The 19665-nt window shown below is 56.9% G+C and overlaps 1 protein-coding gene and 1 non-coding gene across 4 annotated transcripts in view; both read right to left on the reverse strand.

Moving 5' to 3' along the window:
- The window catches only part of LOC137751474 (plectin), a 59638-nt gene extending 40324 nt beyond the window's left edge, over positions 1 to 19314 (reverse strand). Inside the window, exons 1-2 of one of the 3 annotated variants that reach the window (XM_068526072.1) lie at positions 19223 to 19314; positions 17735 to 17933 (exon numbers count right to left, since the gene is read on the reverse strand). In XM_068526072.1, coding sequence (XP_068382173.1) covers positions 17735 to 17927 — 193 coding nt within the window. In that variant the 5' untranslated portion in view covers positions 17928 to 17933; positions 19223 to 19314. Of the gene's footprint in view, positions 1 to 15889; positions 16043 to 17734; positions 17934 to 19222 lie in introns of those variants that run through there. The other 2 variants (XM_068526073.1, XM_068526076.1) reach the window with 2 other exon arrangements.
- Positions 12528 to 12600, reverse strand: TRNAG-CCC (transfer RNA glycine (anticodon CCC)). Its single transcript has one exon. It is a non-coding gene; the product is annotated as a tRNA-Gly (tRNA).
- Positions 19315 to 19665: the final 351 nt, after the last annotated feature.

Below are 19665 nucleotides of genomic sequence, written 5' to 3' on the forward strand. Positions count from 1 at the left end.
TCACCCACACACAAAATTAGTGCTGGTTCTAGTTTTAAAACTGCATATAATTGAGAGTTCCCTGGCAGTCCAGTGATTAGGACTCAGCGCTTTCGCGGGCCAGGGTTCAATCCCTGGTTGGGGAACCAAGATCCCACAAGCCACCCGGCACGGCCAAAAAAACAAACAAAACTGTGTATAATTGAATTTTATAAGATTATAATTTTAAGCTACTGAAAAGATGAGGGGAGAAAGCAAGTAATGGGGTAACACAAGGATCAGGTGCAATTAGGTGGCTTTTCCTAACTTTTCAGAACCATGGGGACAGAGAAGGAATGTCCCAGGCCCTTAACTGCCCCCTCAAGTCACGCTGCCCACCCGAGAGTGGCCACTGCAGTCACCAGCAGCCACTTGCAAACAAGGGCTCGCAGAGAAGGGGTGGCAGCCAGAAGGCCCAGTGAAGAGGCCTTCGGCCTGCCCCTGCCCAGTCTGCCCCAAACGGCAGCCACATGGTGTGGCCTGGGAAGTGGGCTGTGGCCACGGCCCCTGGATAGAGTCCACGGGACACACTGAGCCCATTCCTTGGTTTCTTCCCAGAGGAAGGGGCAGCTAAAGTGGGGCCGTGGAAAGACAGGCTGCAGCTAGCCAGCAAAGGAGGCGGACGCACATACGAAGGCCCCAGGTCAAGAGAAGAGGAGTCTGGCCAACCCCAGAGAACGTGTGCGTGGAGGGCGCCTGGACACAGAGCTGTAGGCGGGGTTCCCCTGGGCCAGGGAGGCCCCTCGGACTGCGGCGGACAAGGGCCTGGGGGCAAGAGATGGGGGCAGCGTGGCTCTGGTGGGTGAGATGCAACGGCCCTGGCCCTCCCGACAGTCCTCAGCTTTCACGGCCTCACTGCCCAGGAGATCTAGTCCCAGGGTCCTCAAGAAAGCAGGCTGTCTGACCCGGCACGGCTTCCCCACGCCCAGCTGGGGCCCTGGCAGGTCGCCTGCACCAGGGACTCGCATCATGCAAGGCCAAACGCTCTTAAAGCTTTACTGCAAATTCCAGGAGGCAGCTTACACCCCTGTGGTCCCTGCAACCCAAGCTGAGCCCCTACGCCACAGCCAGGCCCCCTCCTTCCCAGCCCCTCTGTCTGGGACAAAGCACCCCGCCTCACAAGCCTCCTGAGACGCTGGCAGGTGTGGCCCCAGGCCACACCACCTGCCGTCCAGACCACCCCACTGCTCCCAAGGCCCTGTCTGCCCTCCAGTCCATGTTCCTCACCAGGGCTCCCCAGCTTCACGCCTGTGCCCAGCCCCGGGCAGCCTGCCCTAGCGGGGCTCACTAGTGACTGGTGGGCAGGTGATCCTGTGCAGGGGTGACATGTGACAGCTGTCGGCCCTGCCGGCAGACACCTTCCACACAGGGTCCCCCATCATCACCCAGTGAGACCCCGCTACGGACTGTGCCTGTTTCCTGCAGTGGGAACAGGGGGCCATCTCACCTGCACCACCGGGCCTCACCCCACAGCCGTCGCCTGGCATTGGCCTTGACCTCTGGGGAAGCTACCAGGCTGGGCAGGAGGAGAACGCTCCTCCACGTGGGCAGCCACTGGGTGATGAAGGCGGGAGCTCAGCTAGACCAGCCACCCCGTGCGGCTCCACCCCACAGAGCCGGGTCCACAGTACTGTGGTGGGTGCCGCCAGGGCCCCAGGGGTCCTGGTGATGGCCCAGGAGGCATAGAGGGTCCCCGTTTGGGCCCCACCCAGCTCTCTCTCCCTGTAGCCCAGTTCAAAAATTGCACCGTTACCAGGTGTCCGCCAGAGACCTCGGGCAGGGATCCTGGGTCCCACCCCCATGTTCCATCCATCAGGAGGTCCCATCATTCTGCCCCCCCAGATATCTCTCAAACCTGTCCTCTTCCCACTGTCTCCACCGCCACCCTCCTCCCCTTGGAGACAGCCCTGGCCTCCTCACTGCCTTCCACCTCCAGGCACTCAGCGGCCACAGCCCCGCTGCCACACCTGCTCCATCTCAGGGCTACAGAGAGGCTCCCGATCCTGTCCTGCCCTGTGTCGTCCTGCTGCACAGACCCCTCTGTGGTTTCCTCCAGCAGGGACAGTGGGGACAGTGCTCTCACACAGGGACGCCTGTCTCAGCACCCCTGCACCCCAGGCCTGGTCAGAGGCGTTCATGCAGGGAAACCAAGCAGTGGATGCTTGCAGTTCAAGGATGAGGTACTTCCCAGGAACGCTATTAATAGAGGTTTACTTCATTAATAGATTAAAGGAGAAAACCTGTATATTGATCTCAAAACTGCTGATAACTCATTTGATAAAAACTCGCCAATATTTCTGATTTTTACAAAGTGACCCAGTAAACTGGGAAAGGAGGTCCAGGCACCCTCAGTATCTGAGGGGGATTGATTCCAGGACCCCAGCCAACACCAAAATCCTCGGATGCTCAAGTCCCTTATAAAAACTGGAATAGTATTTGCATATAACCTAATACAGTGCAAATGCTATGTAAATAGTTGTAAACACAATGTAGGGACTTCACTGGTGATGCAGTGAATCCACCTGCCAACGCAGGGGACATGGGTTCAAGCCCTGGTCCAGGAAGATCCCACATGCCACGGAGCAACTAAGCCCATGCGCCACAACTACTGAAGCCCGTGCACCTAGAGCCCGTGCTCCGCAAAAGAGAAGCCACAGCAATGAGAAACCTGCGCACCACAACGAAGAATAGCACCCGCTCGCCGCAACTAGAGAAAGCCCGCGCAGCAACAAAGACACAACGCAGCCAAAAATAAATAAATAAATTTATTTAAAAAAAAAAAAAACAATGTAAATGTAAATAGCTGTCTTTGAGCACCCACAGCAAATTCAAGTTTTGCTTTTTCGAACTTTCTGGAATCCCCCCCCCAATAGTACTTCTTTTTTAAAAAATTATTTATTTATTTATTTATTTACTTGGCTGCACCAGGTCTTAGTCGCAGCATGCGGGATCTAGTTCCCTGACCAGGGATCGAACCCTGGCCCCCTACATTGGGAGCACGGAATCTTAACCACTGGACCACCAGGGAAGTCCCACCTCAGTAGTACTTTTGATCTATTACTTAAATCCCCAGTTGCAGAACCGTGGATGGGGAGGGCTGGCTGTATATCGTTAACATGAGAACAGACGTCCCTCCAAATCTGACCGTGACACCGCCCCAGGGGCCTCCCCCATCGGAAGTACTGGGAGCAGGAGCAGCGGGGCTGAAAGGCTCAGCATGGTGGCCGGGACACCCCCAAAGCCACGCCTGTCGCCTGTCGGCGGCCAGGGCAAGCCTCCAGCCTCAGCCGCGGGCAAGGCTGGCCCAGGGCGTGTGAGGGGGAAGAACCCAGGCTCCGGATGCAGAGCACTGACAAGCGTTGAGTCTGCACCTCCTCAGCACCTGAACCAGTGCCACTGACCACCCACCAGAAGCAACAACGGCGCTCACTAGAGTGGCCGACTTTCAACACCCTGCTAAAGACCCAAGAGATTTCTTACAGGTCAATAATAACGAGTTGGAAAAAGAGGGTGGGAAAAACCTTCATTCACAGTGCAGGATATAAACTACTCTGGAACAAGATAAATAAAAATCAGTCAGAACTTAAGTTCGGAAAGCCCCACAAGCACAAAGCAAGAACCAGACCCATGGGGAGACTCACATTCCCAATGCAGAGGTCCGACCTCGCAGGACCACCTTGCCCTGAGCTAGAACTGCGCTTCTGACCCACCCCCGCACCCCACCGCCGGCCCCGCCGGCCCCGCCAGCCCTGCCAGCCCTGCGCCGACTCTTTCTTTTTTTTAAAATTAATTAATTAATTAATTTATTTATTTTTGGCTGCGTTGGGTCTTTGTTGCTGCGCACGGGCTTTCTCTAGTTGCGGCGAGCGGGGGCTGCTCTTGGTTGCGGTGCGCCGGCTTCTCATTGCGATGGCTTCTCTTGTTGCGGAGCACGGGCTCTAGGCGCACGGGTTCAGTAGTTGTGGCACGCGGGCTTAGTTGCTCTGTGGCATGTGGGATCTTTGCGGACCAGAGCTCGAACCCGTGTTCCCTGCATTGGCAGGCGGATTCTTAACCACTGCGCCACCAGGGAAGCCCCGCCGCCCCGACTCTTAATAATTGCCTCCTTCAGACACTCACATGATTTTATATCAGATCGGCGAGGTTCTGTTGTCTGTTTGAAACCCTGTCACTGGGTGCTGGGCAGGTGTAGGCAGCGAGCCCTTTCGGGCGCTGCTGTAATACCTAGCAAACACCTTAGGAACTTCTTAAAAATATTCCCCAGACGCAAAAATGGGCCATACAGGGAAAATTCTCCCCCCAGATTGTCCCCTCTCCACCCCACACACAGTGTGGAAATCACTGTCAGGACTGGCTTCCTCTTTATCCCTCCGAAATTTCTTTATGTGGAAAGTCACGTAAATACAAACATGATCCTTGGTTTTCCCCCTTTTAACACCAAAAGTGACACCTCGGGACTTCCCTGGTGGCACAGTGGTTAAGAATCCGCCTGCCATTGCAGGGGACACGGGTTTGAGCCTTGATCCGGGAAGATCCCACATGCTGCGGAGCAACTATGCCCGTGTGCCAGAACTACTGAAGCCTGCATACCTAGAGCCCGTGCTCCGCAACAAGAGAAGCCACTGCAATGAGAAGCTCTTGCACAGCAACAAAGAGTAGCCCCAACTAGAGAAAGCCTGATCACAGCAACAAAGACCCAACGCAGCCAAAAATAAATAAATGAATAAATAAATAAATTAATTAATTAAAAAAATAAAAAAAAAAGTGACACCTCGCCTGCACCATCTGACCCCACACCTGGGAGGTCTCCCGCTGCACCCCTGCATCCGCCCTCCCTCAGGGCGCTGGCTGCCATCCTTGGCTCTAACACACACACACTGCGTTCTTAGGCCTGATAGACATTTTCATTGGCCTGGTTTCCACCGGTTCACTAATGCAATCCAGAAATTCTGGGTTTCTGGATTTTTACCAATCTGATAGGTGAAAACATGGCACCCTGGTGTAGCTAGAACTTAAATTTTGCATACCACTTGACCCAGAAATTCTATTTCTAACAATAGCCATAGACACACAATGATCCAGCCACAAAGCTCTTCTATGTAGCAGTTTACAACACCAAAAAAACCCACAAAACGAAACAAAACTAAACCTAATGTTCCATGGGAAGAGATTAAATTGGATATGATTACCATATAAAAGAATATTATATTATAAATTGATGTCATAGAAAGATGTATTTGTTGTAACATTAAGTAAAAAGAAGTTACACGTGCCTAAAATACTTCATAATATTAGATTATAAAGTTATAAATAAATTAAATTATACTATAAAATACTGTGCACATTTTTTTAAAACAAGCATAGGGACTTCCCTGGTGGTGCAGTGGTTAAGACTCCATGCTCCCAATGCAGGGGGCCCAGGTTCAATCCCTGGTCAGGGAACTAGATCCCACATGCATGCCGCAACTAAGAGTTCACATGCCGCAACTAAGAGTTCACACGCCACAACTAAGGAGCTGGCAAGCCGCAACTATGGAGCCGGCGAGCCACAACTAAGGAGCCCTCCTGCGGCAACTAAGCAGCCCTCGAGCTACAACCAAAGAGCTGGCAAGCTGCAACTAAGGAGCCGGTGAGCCACAACTAAGGAGCCCGCCTGCCACAACTAAGGAGCCCGCCTGCCACAACTAAGACCCAGCACATCCTAAATAAATATTTTTTTAAAAAATAAAAAAAAATAAAACAACAAGCATAAAACAAAAAGATGTGGAGGTTTTACAAAACACCAATCAACCACCGCAGGGCAGCTTGAGGGGAAAGCACTGAACGGTGGCCCCTGGAAGATATGTTCACATCTAAATCCCTGGGACCCGTGACTGTGACCTTATTGGGAAATAGGGTCTTTGCAGATGTGATTAAGTTAAGGATGTCACGATGAGATCACCCTGGATTATCTGGGTGGGACCTAAATCTAATGACAAGTGTCCTTATAAGAGACAGAAGAGAGATAAACAGAGGAGAAGCCATGTGAAGATGGGGCAGAGACTGGAATGGTGCAGCCACAAACCAAGGAACACCAACAGCCACCAAAAGCTGGAAGGGGCAGGAAGGGTCTTCTCTAGAGCCTTCACAGAAACTACGGCCATGCCAACACCTTGATTTTGGCCTTCTGGCCTCCAGAAGTATGAGAGAATAAACTTCTGTTGTTTTAGACCACCTGTTTGTGGTCATTTGTTACGGCAGACACAGAAAACTAATGAAGATATTTTTACCAGGAGTGACAAATATTTAAAAGCATGGCACTGGTTTTGGAATTGGGTAATGGACAGAGGCTGGAGAATTTTGAGGAGCATGATAGAAAAACCCTAGATTGCCTTGAACAGGCTGTTGGAAGAAATATGGATGTTAAAGATGCTGCTGGTGATGACTTAGAAGGAAATGAGGCACATATTGCCAGAAGCTGGAGGAAAGGTGATCCTGATTAAACAGTGCAAAAAATGTGGCTGAACTGTGTTCCACTGTTGGGTGGAAAGCAGAACTTATAAGTGATGAACTTGGATCTTTAGCTGAGGAGATTTCAAAGCAAAGTGTGGAGGGTGTGACCTGGTTTTAACCTGTTCCTTACGGTAAAGTGCAGGAGGAAAGACGTAAACTGTGGAAGGAACTGTTAAGCAAAAAAAGAACCAGCACTGGTGATTGGGAAACTCACGGCCTGTTCAGATTGCAGAAGATGCTAATGTGGGGAGACTCACTGTTAGGAGAGAGTGCTCTGGAGAGAAAGACAAGGATGCAACTGGACAATCTTCCTCTGAAGAGATTTGATCTCTGACTCACAGATGCATTCAAACCTCGCAGCACAAGCTGGGGATAGAGAGGGTCATCCAGGAAAGCTCTGTGGAGAAGCCTCTAACCTGATGGCATGGATCCCTGTGTCATACATGGGAGACCCACAAGGTGTATGAGAATGTTGTATCAGCAGAAACACTGCCAGCTTGGATGCAAGAGGATAGAGACAGGATGAAAGGAAGGAAAGCTGTTGGAATTCTGGGATACTGCAGGCAGGAAATGGGGTGACAGAGCTACTCAGCTTCAAACATATGCTGCCCGGCAAGAAAAAGGAAAAATGACTCCAAGGGCAGAGCCTTGGGCCCAGAGGGTGGAGCCATGGGCACAGAGACAGAGGCCGGCAGAGCTGAAGGTGTACAGAACAAAGCATCAAGCCCCAGAGGAGTATTCTCAGGCCTTCAAACCTATTGAACTTGCCCTGCTGGATTTCAAACTTGCTTGGGACTCCTTTATTCTTTTCTCTTTGTTACCCCTTTATTCTTTTCCCTTTCTCCCTTTGAGAAAGGGGATGTCTGCTCTATGCCTGTCCCACCATTGTATTTTGGAAGTATACAACATGCATTCTAGTTTCACTGGTCCACAAATGGAGAGCAATTTTGCCCCAGGGTGGACCATACCCAGAACCTTACCCATACCTGGTTTAGAGAATTTAGATGAGACTGGGCTTTTGAGCTGATGAGATTTTGGACTGAGGGTTGCTGCTGTAAGACTTTTGGGGATGCTGGGCTGGGGCAAATGCACGTTGCATGTGACAGACATGAATTTTAGGAGGCCAGAGGGCAGATTGCAGTGGGCTGAATGGTAGCTCTGAAAATACATGTCTACCTCCAAATCCCTAGAACCCGGGAAAGTTACCTCTTTTGGAAACAGGGTCTTTGTAGTTGTAACTTAGTGAAGAATCTTGAGCTGAGAATCATCCTGGACTGTGAGGAAGGCCCTAAAATGCAGTCAGAAGCGTCCTCACCAGAGACAGAAGAGAAGACGCAGGGGAGAGGCGTGTTGAAGATGGAGGCCTATTCTGCAGTGATGCAGCCGCAAACCAAGGAACCTGACAGCCACGGGAAGCCGGGAGGGGCAGGGCGGAATCTGCCCTGAAGCCTCGGCCCTGCTGACACCTTGATTTTAGACTTCTGGCTCCTAAACTGTGAGAGAATACATTTCTGCTGTTTTAAGCCACCCAGAGTGTGGCAAGTGGGGGCTATTTGTATTCTGAAAACATCCATGAGATCCTGTGGTAATAACAACAGTGAAGCTCAGTCGTGCCCCTTGAGGCTTAACCCTGTGCCGGTTCTATAAGCTTCCCACGTAGCCATTCATTTAATAAGAAAGGAGAAGAAAGGTACATTTCAAAAGTTCAAAATACACACTCACTTGAAAGACAAAAAAAGACCTGAATAAAGACCATAAAAGCCATCCACCCAGCCAGAGACACCTGATGCAGACACCTCTTTCTGGCTTGCTGCCAACGGCCTCACACCTGCATCCTCCAGTCTTGTACCCCCAGCTCCCCAACCATGCCTGCCATGGAGGGCCTCCCAAACCCCACTGTCCCGGGCACCCATGCAGCCCCCAGCCCACCTGACCCACCAGCCTGCCTGAGATCTCCCAGACTCCAGGGCGGCCACACCGGACGTCCTTCTAGGGCCTTCCTTTCCTGCAGCACTGGCCCCGGACCTGCCCCTACCTCAGGAACCAGCGTGGGTAGCAGATGTCCCCCCATCCTCTTCCTGACCCCAGGGCAGCAGGAAAGGAAAGGTCCCTGCCAAGAGCTGACCACCCAGCTGGGAAGACCCTTCCGCAGCTAAACCATGACCCGAGCTCCCCCATAGGAGGATGGGAGGAAGGGAGAGGGGAGGAAGCCCTGCAGGCCGTGCCCTGAGTCCTCCAAGTGGGCACCCGCCTCCCATCACCTGAGAAGGGGTTCCTGACTCCCCCTCCACCCAGCCACCATCACCTGGGGCCACCACCAGATGACCCAGCCCATGGCCCCTCTTAGGTCCCCGACCTCACCACCCACAGCCCCTGCAGGCAGCCACAGCACCAGCTCTCCCAGCCCTGCATCTCCCTGTCCAGTGTGGGCCTGCTTCTGGCCACTGCCCTTGGCCCCATGCCGGGCGGGGGCACCTGGCTCCCCACCTGCATCATCGCTCTCCAGCCTCATCGCATCTGTTCCCAAGGTGCCCAGATCCTGCCGCCAACCCCCGCCCCGCTGCCGGCTCCCCTCAGGTCTCACTGGGGAAACTGAGGCCAGGAGGCACCATCGCCCACACCTTCCCAGCCCCACACCTTCCCATTGCCACCTTCCCTCCCCCACGCCTCCCCCTCCCCCACGCCTTTCCTCCCCCACGCCTTCCCCTCCCCCACGCCTTTCCTCCCCCACGCCTCCCCATCCCCCACGCCTTCCCTCCCCCACACCTTTCCCTCCCCACGCCTCCCCCTCCCCCACGCCTCCCCTCCCCCACGCCTCCCCCTCCCCCACACCTTCCCATCCCCCACACCTTCTCAGCCCCACACCTGTAGAAGCCTCTATCCCTTCTGAACCACAGGGCCCTGAGTGGCAAGGGGCTGTCACGCCCACACCCAGCATGTGCGGTTGGGCAAATGAGAGGGGTCACACAGCACTCGGGCCACCCAGGCCCCCGCCAGCCAGTGTTCTGCCCAGGCTGCATTCTGCTGACAGCTCGGCCTCCGTGTCACTGCCCCGTCCTGGATGGCGGCCTCCCTCTCACACACTGCTGGACCCCTCACCGTTTCCACCTCCCTTCTCAATTCCTACACACCCCTTGGCACCCCCAATCTGACCACGCCCCCAAACAGGTCTCCCTAAGGTCCCGATATCCCTTATGACCACGCCAGGCGCTCTAAGGGCAGCCGGCTCCTGGTTCATCGCTCCTTCCCTTTCACTGGGCTGCCCAGACCACCCCCTGGGGAAGGCTCCCCCTCTGCCCCAGGCTCTTCCCCTCCACCGAGAGGGCCCCAAGCACAGTGCCCAGCCTGGTCCCCCCAGCAACTCGAGTTTTCACATGTTGCCCAGCTCAACGATCATCTGTTTATTTGCCCCCAAGCTAAGCTCCTGTTCTTCCACCGCCCCTGCTGCAGAGGCGCCACTCCACACCCCCACCCCCACCCCCCACACCCCCGCTGCTCCCCACCCCCACCTCCACTCCCACCCTATGGCAGCCCAGTCTGGGGTCTGGGTTTCTGCAGGGGTTCAGCTCGGGGTCCACTTTCCCTCCCATTCACCTGCTCATTTTCAAACCACATAACGAGGTGCAACAGGACACAAACCCTGCCCTCGGGAAGCTGAGTTAGGTGGGAGAGAAGATATTTAAAATCCTCTTTGTTGGGCTTCTCTGGTGGTGCAGTGGTTAAGAATCTGCCTGCCAATGCAGGGAACACGGGTTCGAGCCCTGGTCTGGGAAGATCCCACATGCCGCGCAGCAACTAAGCCCGTGCGCCACAACTACTGAGCCTGCGCTCTACAGCCCGTGCGCCACAACTACTGAGCCCATGTGCCGCAACTACTGAAGCCTGCGCGCCTAGAGCCTGCGCTCTGCAACAAGAGAAGCCACCGCAGTGAGAAGCCTGCACACCACAATGAAGAGTAGTCCCCACTCACCGCAACTAGAGAAAGCCCGCATGCAGCAATGAAGACCCAATGCAGCTATAAATAAATAAATAAATTTATAAAAAAAAAGTAACAAACTGAAAGAAAAATTAGAAACACTGATAACACACAAGGAAGTTAATAGTCATAATAAATAAAGAACTCTTATAAGTCAAAACAAAACACATTACAGAGAAATGAACAATGCTTTTCAATACAAAGAGTGAAAAACTATGAAATGATGATCACTTAGTCAAAGAATGCAAATTAAAACAAATTAGAATTTTCTCATCAATCAATTGGCAAGGGATTGGAACTAGTCTGCCTTGTATCTGCTGGCTCTACGCCAGAGGACAATTTAGAAATACAATCATTTTTAATGATAAGCCCACATGTTCATGTAAAGGAACCAGATAAATAAGCGGAGGTACTTCCATGCAATGGAACACTTAGTACCCATTAAAAAGCATGAGGGTGCCAAGACCATTCAATGGGGAAAGAATAATCTTTTCAACAAATGGTGAAGGAACAACTGGGTATCCTCGTGCAAAAGAATAAAGTTGGGGTAATTATGTGGCAGTCCAGTGGTTAGGACTAAGCACTCTCACTGCTGGGGGTCCCGGGTCCGATCCCTGGTTGGGGAACTAAGATCCAGCAAGCCTCAAGGCACAGTTAAAAAAAAAAAAAAGAATAAAGTTGGACCCCTACCTCACACCATACTCAAAAATTAATTCAAAATAGATCAAAGACCTAAATGTAAGAGCTAAAACTATAAAACTCTTGGAAGAGAACATCGCCATAAATCTTCATGACTGGAATAGGCAATAGTGCTTAGATATGACACCAAAAGCACAAGCAACCAAGAAAAAAATAGGTAAATTGGACTCACCATTAAAATCTTTTGTGTTCCAAAGGACACCATCAAAAAAATAAAAAGAAAACCCATAGAATCAGAAAATATTTTTGCAAATCATCTATCTAATAAGGGACTTATATCTAGAATACATGAAGAACACTTACAACTCAATAATAAAAAGCTAAAAACCCAATTTAAAAATGGACAAAGCCTCTGGATAGACATTTCTGGAAAGAAGATATAGAAATAACCAATATGCAAAAGAAAAGGTGCTCAACATCATTAGTCATCAGGAAATGCAAATCAAAATCAAGAGAGACCACTTCACACCCACTAGGACTAAATGTCTATAATCAAAAAGGCAGATAATAAGTGCTGGTGAGGATGTGAAGAGATTGGAAGCTTCATACACCGCTCATGGGATCACAGAATGGTGTAGCTGCTGTGGAAAGCAATCTGAGAGTTCTTCAAACAGTTAAATATAGAATTATCACATGTTCCAGCAATTCCACTCCTTGGTATATACCCAAGAGAGATGAAAACATACATCCACACAAAAACTGGCACACAAGTGTGCACAGCAGCACACTCATAATAGCCAAAAGGTGGAAACAACACAAATAGCCATCAACCTATCCAGAGATAAACAAAATGTAGTTTATCCATACCATGGAATGTTATTCCATAAAAAGGAATGAAGAACCAGTACACACTGTGACATGGATAAAACATTATGCTACGTGAAAGAAGCCAGACACAAAATTGTATGATTCCATTTATATGAAATATCCAATATAGGCAAATCCATAGAGACCTAAAGTAGATCAGTGTTTGCCAGGGTCTGGGGAATGTAAATGCTCTGAAGTGGATTGTGCTGACCATTTCACAAGTCTATTAATACACTAAAACCCACTGAATTCTTTCCCTCCCTCCCTCTCTTTCCCTCTCTCCCTCTCTCTCTCTCATATACACACACACACAATGGTCACCCCAGCCAGCGAGACTAGGGGCCCAAGGTGTGACTTTCACCTTTTTTCTTCATATACTTCCACAGTGCTTGTTTGTTTGTTTTTAACACATTTTGCTTTCTTTTTTTTTTTTTAAATATTTACTTCTTTATTTGCCTGCACTGGGTCTTAGTTGAGGCATGCGGGGTCTCTAGTTGGGGCATGCGAACTCTTAGCTGCAGCATGTGGGATCTAGTTCCCTGACCAGGGATTGAACCTGGGCCCCCTGCACTGGGAGTGCAGAGTCCTAGCCACTGGACCATCAGGGAAGTCCCAGCACATTTTGCTTTTGACCATAAACACAGACCAAAAGCCCTCTTCAAAGAGCCCCAAATAACTGCCAGCCTCCGATCCTACCAGTTGAGCTCTGGCCACCAAAGATGACACCCAACGCTCTCATCCACTCACCCACGCAAGCACCCTGCAAGTGCTGGCTGAGGGCCTGGGGCTGGTGCCAGGGACACAGATAACCAAGCTCAGAGTCCAGGACGGGAGACGGTGGGACACGTGAGGAGGATGTCAGGTGCAATGGCACCAGGCAGGCCCAGGGCCTGACAGGGAGGTGGGGGAACCCTTCCAGCTGAGCCATAAAGAAAGCTCGTGCCCTGCAGATGCGCTGACACTCCCCAACCCCGCCCGCCTCTCCAGCCCCACCTTCTCTAGACCAATGCAGGCCTTCCAGGTGGGTGCCTCCTGCAGGCTCCCTACCCCAACCCTGCCTGGAGCACCTGCCCCCCCAAACCCCCACCCCCGCCAACATTCCTCCCCTCTGCCCTCCCCTCTCCACACCCACTGCCCCTCCCTCAAGCCCTCCCCTCCCCACCCCCATCCACACTGACTCTGCTCCCAGCCCTGATGACACAACCTTGAAGTCTCTACACAAGCTGCCCAGACCCTCCGGGCCGGCGCTCCCCACGCCCTGCCCTGTACTTCATGCCCTGTCCGCCTGGACAGGCCTTTGGCCCCGCGCGCAAAGAGCTGCCTCGGAAGCTTGGGGGGCTCCTTCCCCACGCACCCTTCCCCCGCACCCGAATTCTCGCCCCCGCCCCCAGCCCTGCCCGTGCACCGGGATGACAGGCCCCTCCAGGCTCCCCCGGGCGGCCCCGCCTCCATAACTGTCGCAGGCCAGGCTCTGGAGACCCCCGCCAGCCCACAGGGAGCTCTCCAGCCACAGGCCCAGGTGGCCTCAGTCCCGCAGGAATTTGTCCTGTAGCGAAGGTAGGGAGGACAGGGAGGGGCAAGGGGTTCAGGCAGACAGGAAGTGGAGATTGTTCTGGAAGGAGCAGGGCCCGGTGGGGAGGACTGGGGATTTCCGGAGGGAGAGCTGGGGAGTGACACCTCCACTGCTGTGGGGTGGGGGGACGTAAAGGTGAGGGGCGAAGAAGCTGGATTTTGGAGGCAGACGGGCAAGTGCATCTCACGAGCGAGAGCAGGGTGAAGGTGGGGCTGGGGGCGAGTGCCGGTGCGGGGAAGAAGTCAGGAGGCAGAAGCTAGAGCCCTTCGTGGGCCCAGCGGCGGGCCAGGAGTGGGTGTGCAGAGCCGGACAGGGGTCCCCGAGGGCAGAGCCTGCTAGTGCCTGCTGCGCCCCCCCAGCCCCCAGCAGGCACCCGACGGCGGCGGGATCGGGGGCTTCGCCCTGCTCCCTCACCAGGGGCGGCCTCCTCTCCGGGGCAGCACGGGCCAGGGCCTCAGGCCTCCAGTAGGCCCAAGGGGCTCACAGGATCAGGCCGCGGCCCATAGCCTGACCGCTTCTGCTCCTCTGGGCCACCCCTGGGCCTTGGCACTGGCCCCAGCCCAGCCACAGGCACAGCCCCGCCCCCCCATTCCCTTGCCTCAAGCCAGGAGGGGAGGTGACTCGGGGTGCCCCAGAAGCCTCCCCTCCCCTCGGCCCCGCTCGGCAGTCCCCGGCACCTACGCTCCCACTTCGCCACTCTCAGCCGCCCTCGGGCCAGTGCCACACGCTAGGGGGGCTTCACCGTGGCGGTGGCCGGTCCACTTTGGGCACGTGCCCCAGCACCTGCAGGCAGGAACCAGGCGAGCCCGAGAGGGGTCACAGGCCACGGCAGCCCTGTGTGCCCTCACAGCAGCCCTGGAAGCCCACAGGGTCCTGTGAGGACTCACTCCTGAGAGGTGGGCCGGCCTCCCAGGAGCAGAGAGACATGGCTCCTCAGGCCGGGATGCTTCAGCTTGATGCCCTGACAGCCCCTGGAACCACACACGGCCCTGCGACGTTATCTGACCGAGGAAGATGCTGGAACAAAGCACTAGTTATTCTGTGTAGGTGTCCCCACTTTCACTACAGTGGCCAGTTCATAAACAGTTCTGTGCTGGGGTTTGCCAGGAGAGCTGTGGCCCAGTGGGCAGCTGCTTCCTTGCCCTGGACCTGTCCAGATGGACCCTCCCAGGCCAGGCCAGCCCTCCAGAGACATACCCTCCCTCCCTGCAGGTGTGGCGGTCAGGCTCAGGAGCCCACTGTCACGAGTGTCTCTACCGGGCCCCAGCGAATTGGTCACAGAGGCAATGGATCGGCGACCACAGTGCTGACAAGGAAAAGCTGACAAGGAGAAGCACACAGCACATCCACCCGCCCGGGACCCAGGAAAGCTGTGAGTGGAGGACTGCCTGGCGGAGGCGAGCCCTGGGCCCCGTGAAACCTCCCCTGCTTGCCTGGGCGAGGTCAGTGGATGGACAGCGGCTGCCCAGGCTCCAGGCAAGGTCCCAGCAGGACCTCTCTCCCTGACCTGCCCTTGGGGGCAGAGCCAGCCTAACCAGCCATGTGGAGCTGGGACCTGCTTCTGGGTCAGCTCTGCCCAGGGCCCCACCTCGACCCTCTCTAAGCCTCTGTGGGCCAGGAGCCAGGGCTGTGTCCACGCCTGCTCAGAGCCCAGCGCCCCAGGCAGCTGGGCTGTGGGCAGCTGACAGCAGTAAGGCCTGGGCAGGTCCAGAGGCCCCAGGGGGTGTGGAGCAGGGCCAGGGGGGTCTGCCAAAGCCACAGAGTGGCTCCTCTAAAGAGGAGGAGGGGGCTGCCCTGACTTCCCCAGCCCACAGCTGCTCCCCAGGGGACGGTAAAGGGGCGTAACAGGAGTCCCTGCCAAGGCGGGTGGCGGCCTAGGTGCTCACCCACTGGGGGAGGTGAGGAAAGGCAGAAACTATGCGACCCACTGCCAGGCAATGGCACCCGCACCCCTGGGGGAAGCACCTAGCTGAGAGGCAGGGGACAGCTCTGCCTTGACCCACGTGTCTGCTGTGCACAGACTCCGGACACAGGACATTGGCCAGGGCGGGGCGGCCCAGCCCACCCACCCGCGCCACCCACCCGCGCCACACGATGCCCTATTAAGGACATGACTATGGGGCTCCGCCGAGCGCGCTGCCTCTTCCTCGGGCGCCGGCGGCCGCGCGGGTCGAGCGAGGCTGGCGGCGGCGGGCGGGGCTGGGCTGGGCTCCGATCGGGACGACTACCGCGGACGAGGTGTCAGAGGCCGGACTGTCCGGCCGGAGGACCTGTCAGGGCCGGCCAGACGGCAGGCAGCCCGCAGGGAGGCGGGGGCGCCGTACCTTTGTACTTCTCCCGCACCTCCTCGTAGGCCTGGATGAAGTCCTGCTCGTCGGGCGGCGGACCGGGCGGCAGCAGGGCGGCCATGCCGGCGGCAGGCGCGGGACACGGCGGGGCGCTGCGGCGCAGAGCGGGCCTCCTGCCCCCGGCGGCCACTCGGTCCCTGCGGCCGCGCGCGCCTCTTAAAGGGGCCGCCCCCGCCCCGCCCCGCACCCAGGATGCCCCACGGGCGGGCGGGGCCCGGGGGAGAGGCGGCAGCGCGCCCGGGCGCCTCCCGGCGTCGGCTCGGCAGCCGCAGCGGAGCGGGCTGGCAGGCTCCGAGTCTGCGTCCCGCGCCCGTCCCGGCGGGCGCACACCCGCTCCCCGTCCCAGTCGCCAGCCCGCCGACAGCCCGAGTTCTCCGCGCCCGGCCCTGCAGGGGCCCCCTCCCTCCCCAGCCGCGAGCTCTCCGCCACCCTGCCAGACCCAGCGACCTCACCTGGCCGCCCCCCCCCCCCCCCACTTCTGCTCCAACCGCCGCTACCTAGGATCCTTCTATTGCCACCTGGGAGGTAGAGTGGGTATCTTCAATATGAAACCCTTACACACAAAAACTTAACTACGAATAAAAGGACTGAAATTTACAGAAGAAAAAATGATTGGTTAAAAAAAGACAAATTCTTTGCCACCCATCAGATTGGCAATCCCCCATCTCCCAGTGTTGAGAAATGCCCTCTCCAGAATGCCCCCGGCAATGTTCCTCTAACTGGAAATGCCGCAAACCCTGTGGCCAGAAGCCCCACTTCCAGCGCTCAGGGCCAAGAGGGTCACCAGGCGCGCACACTAAGAGCGCCCCCAGGGGCTGATAGTGAAGAGGGTCCAGGGCTGCGGGAGGACATTCAGGGTTCACTTTCATGTGAGTGAAAAAGAGCCTCGTCCTTTAACATCCGATGTGACATGTGAAAAGAACTGGCGGTCCCGTGCCATGTCCACACTGGCCCCCGGGGGTGGGGCAGACGGTGAAGTTTCCCTTCACGCTGTCCTGCTCCCCTGCGTCCCCACAAGCTCTTGCTTGTGCTTCCACCCACAAAGTTCCTCGCTGCCCACGCCACCATCCTCGCCCAGCACTGGGCTTCCAGGCCTCTTCCCACACACCTCGGTCCACCCTCCCGGTCTCCTGCAGGGCCAGCCCGTCCCCCAGACCCTCATCATCATTCTGTCCTAGCCGACAGGACAGGGTCAGTAGTCCACAGACTGATCCAGAGACCCTCAGCTGGCTCCTCCCTTCCCAGCACGCCCTGCCCAATAGCCTCAAGCCCTAGGTCACCTACTTCCCAAAGGGAGGAGCCATCGTCCAGCTGCCAGCCCAACACTGTCAGGGGCCTCGCACTGGGCCTTCCCCATCCTCCCGCAAGAATGGCAGCTACTAGAGGGCACGGCCAGACTCTGGCTCAGGGAGGGGCTGGGGCTCTCGCCAAACAGGTGGCCCCTCCTTTCCTGCTCCTATATGCTTCTACCCACCCCACCCCCATGGTGGCAGCCAAGACCAGGGGCCTCGAAGGCGGCTTTGCCCCAGGATCCCAAGAAAGTGTCATCATCACATCTGGGCACTGGACCCTTGTCCTGAGACCAGTGATGGTGCCACCCCAGCAAGCTCAACCTCAGGCCTCATGCAGCTGACTGGGTGGAGCCAGCAGGTGGCGCTGTGCTGTATGCAATCAGCTGGGACAGGAGAGGCCCCCTCTGACCCGCAGATCACCCTCAGGTCTCTCATCCCAGTCCTATACCTGTACAGAGCACACAGCACGTGCTCAGTCAACAAGCAAATGTTTATGAATTTGACAGACGAAGCTCTTCAGCGTCGTTACCTGCAATGCGGATGACTGCCCGCTCGGCAGGGTCCAAGACACTCCCATTCCCCCCAGGGCCACCTCCGCTTAGCCGGCTCCGCTGTGTTTTCTCCAGGTTCCAGGGCAGTGTGTCCCCAGGGCTGGGCGATCCGCTGCCTCCGTTGGAGCCATCCTCAACCACTGCCCGAACCTCGTGGTCCTCGCCCGACATGGCCTCCTGGAGAGGGAGGGGGATGTCACACCACCGTGTATGGGGGGGATACTGCATACTGACCCACCACATTCTTAACCTAAACACGGACCCCACCCCATCCACTCTGTCATCTGGACACGGACACCCACACCACTCCTATGTCCCGCTTCATCTACATACTGAACCCCGACCCTCTCAACCCAGACACGGACAACCCTTTGCAGCCATCCACAGCTGGCCTCACCCCCTCCAGCTCATTCCTCCAATACCCACACGGTGACCCCCCACCCACACCAAGACATTGACCTCACTCCCTCCAGTCTATCACTGGGACACTGATACCCCCCACCCCCCAACATTCACTGCCACTCCCTTCTCTTAGTCACCCAAACACTGACCCCTCCACGCTGTCACCCAGGGGTTCACCCAATCAGAGGACACTGATCCCCCCCTCCACCCCGTCACTCGGACACTGGCCTCCGATCCCTCCATCCCAAACCTGGACTCCATCTCCTCTACTCCTCGAGTCAGCAAGCAAGCCAGGCCATGAGGAACCACTAGCTGCTGCCCCTCCCCTCAGGGGTCTTCAGGGAAGGACCCAGACCCCGCACCTCGCACACTGGCTCTACCTCCAAGCTGTCTGAGCCAATAGCGCTCCCCGTCGCCTTACCCCACCCCAGCCCCAGCGCAGTCCCACCTCGGTCTCCGCAGTGAAGGCCTATAAATAGCCGGAACCGCATCAGCGTGGGCCGCGGGAGCTCTGCTGCGGCAAGGCTGGGTGGCAGCCTGGGCTGCCCCTCTAGCGGCCCACCCTGCGCGGCACGCACACCGCACCGCGGAGCTGCCGAAGGGCACCCACACCCGCGCGTGCACGCCCCTCAGCTCCCGGGCCCCACAAGCGCTGGCGTGCAGGAGGTGAATGGGGCTCTGTCCCGGCGGGGCCGGGCTGGCGCAGGGGCACAATGTGGGCTCTGTGCCTCCGCCCCTAGGCTAAGGGCTGGGGAGGAGACGGCGGGCACCGAGCTGGGGGCCACCCTGCCCCGCCCCCTACAGCCCGTCCGCAGGGCGCCTCCGCTCCAGCCCCCCGCCCGGCGCCCCGCCGCCAGCCGCACCACCCCAGCCTCCTTTCCTGCCCACACCCCGGGCACCGCCCGTCCAGTTCCGCAGTCTCCGCGCGCGGAGGTGGCGTCCTCCCGAGGGAGGATGGGCCGCGACGCAGCCTCTGGTTCCGCGATGCCTGCGGAGGGAGAGCCCCTACCCCACCCCGCGGCTCCCACCCGCCGCGCGCCTCTCTGTCCCGGCCCCGGTCTTACGTGCCCGGTGGCTCAGCTCCGCTGGGCTCGGCCAGTGCGGCCGGACGGCTGGTGCCGGGAGAGCTGCGCAGGCTGCGCGGGCGGGGCGAGTCCGGAGCTCCGCCCCGGCCGCGAACCGAGCGCCGCCCGTGCGGCCCCTGCGCTCGAGTGCGCGCGGGGCAGGAGCGCGAGCGCGGCTTCTCCCGGGTACCGTCCCCCGCGCGCACCCCCACCGCCCGGCACGGCCCCGTCCCCGCGCGCAGAGGGCGGGCCGGTCGGCAAGGAGACGTCGTCAGGGGAGCGGAGCGTGCGTGACACTAAGGCGACGCGGGGTCGCTCGGGTGCGGGCCCGGTCTGGCCTCGGCCGGCTGCCCAGGGCTGCCCCAAAGCACCAGCGGACTCTGCGCCCCGGCCCCCGCCCCTAGCCACCCCCCAAACAGGTCGGACCCGAAGCTCCAGCAGGT

This window comes from Eschrichtius robustus, chromosome 17 (assembly GCF_028021215.1).
Source record: "Eschrichtius robustus isolate mEscRob2 chromosome 17, mEscRob2.pri, whole genome shotgun sequence".
Lineage (NCBI taxonomy): Eukaryota > Metazoa > Chordata > Mammalia > Artiodactyla > Eschrichtiidae > Eschrichtius > Eschrichtius robustus.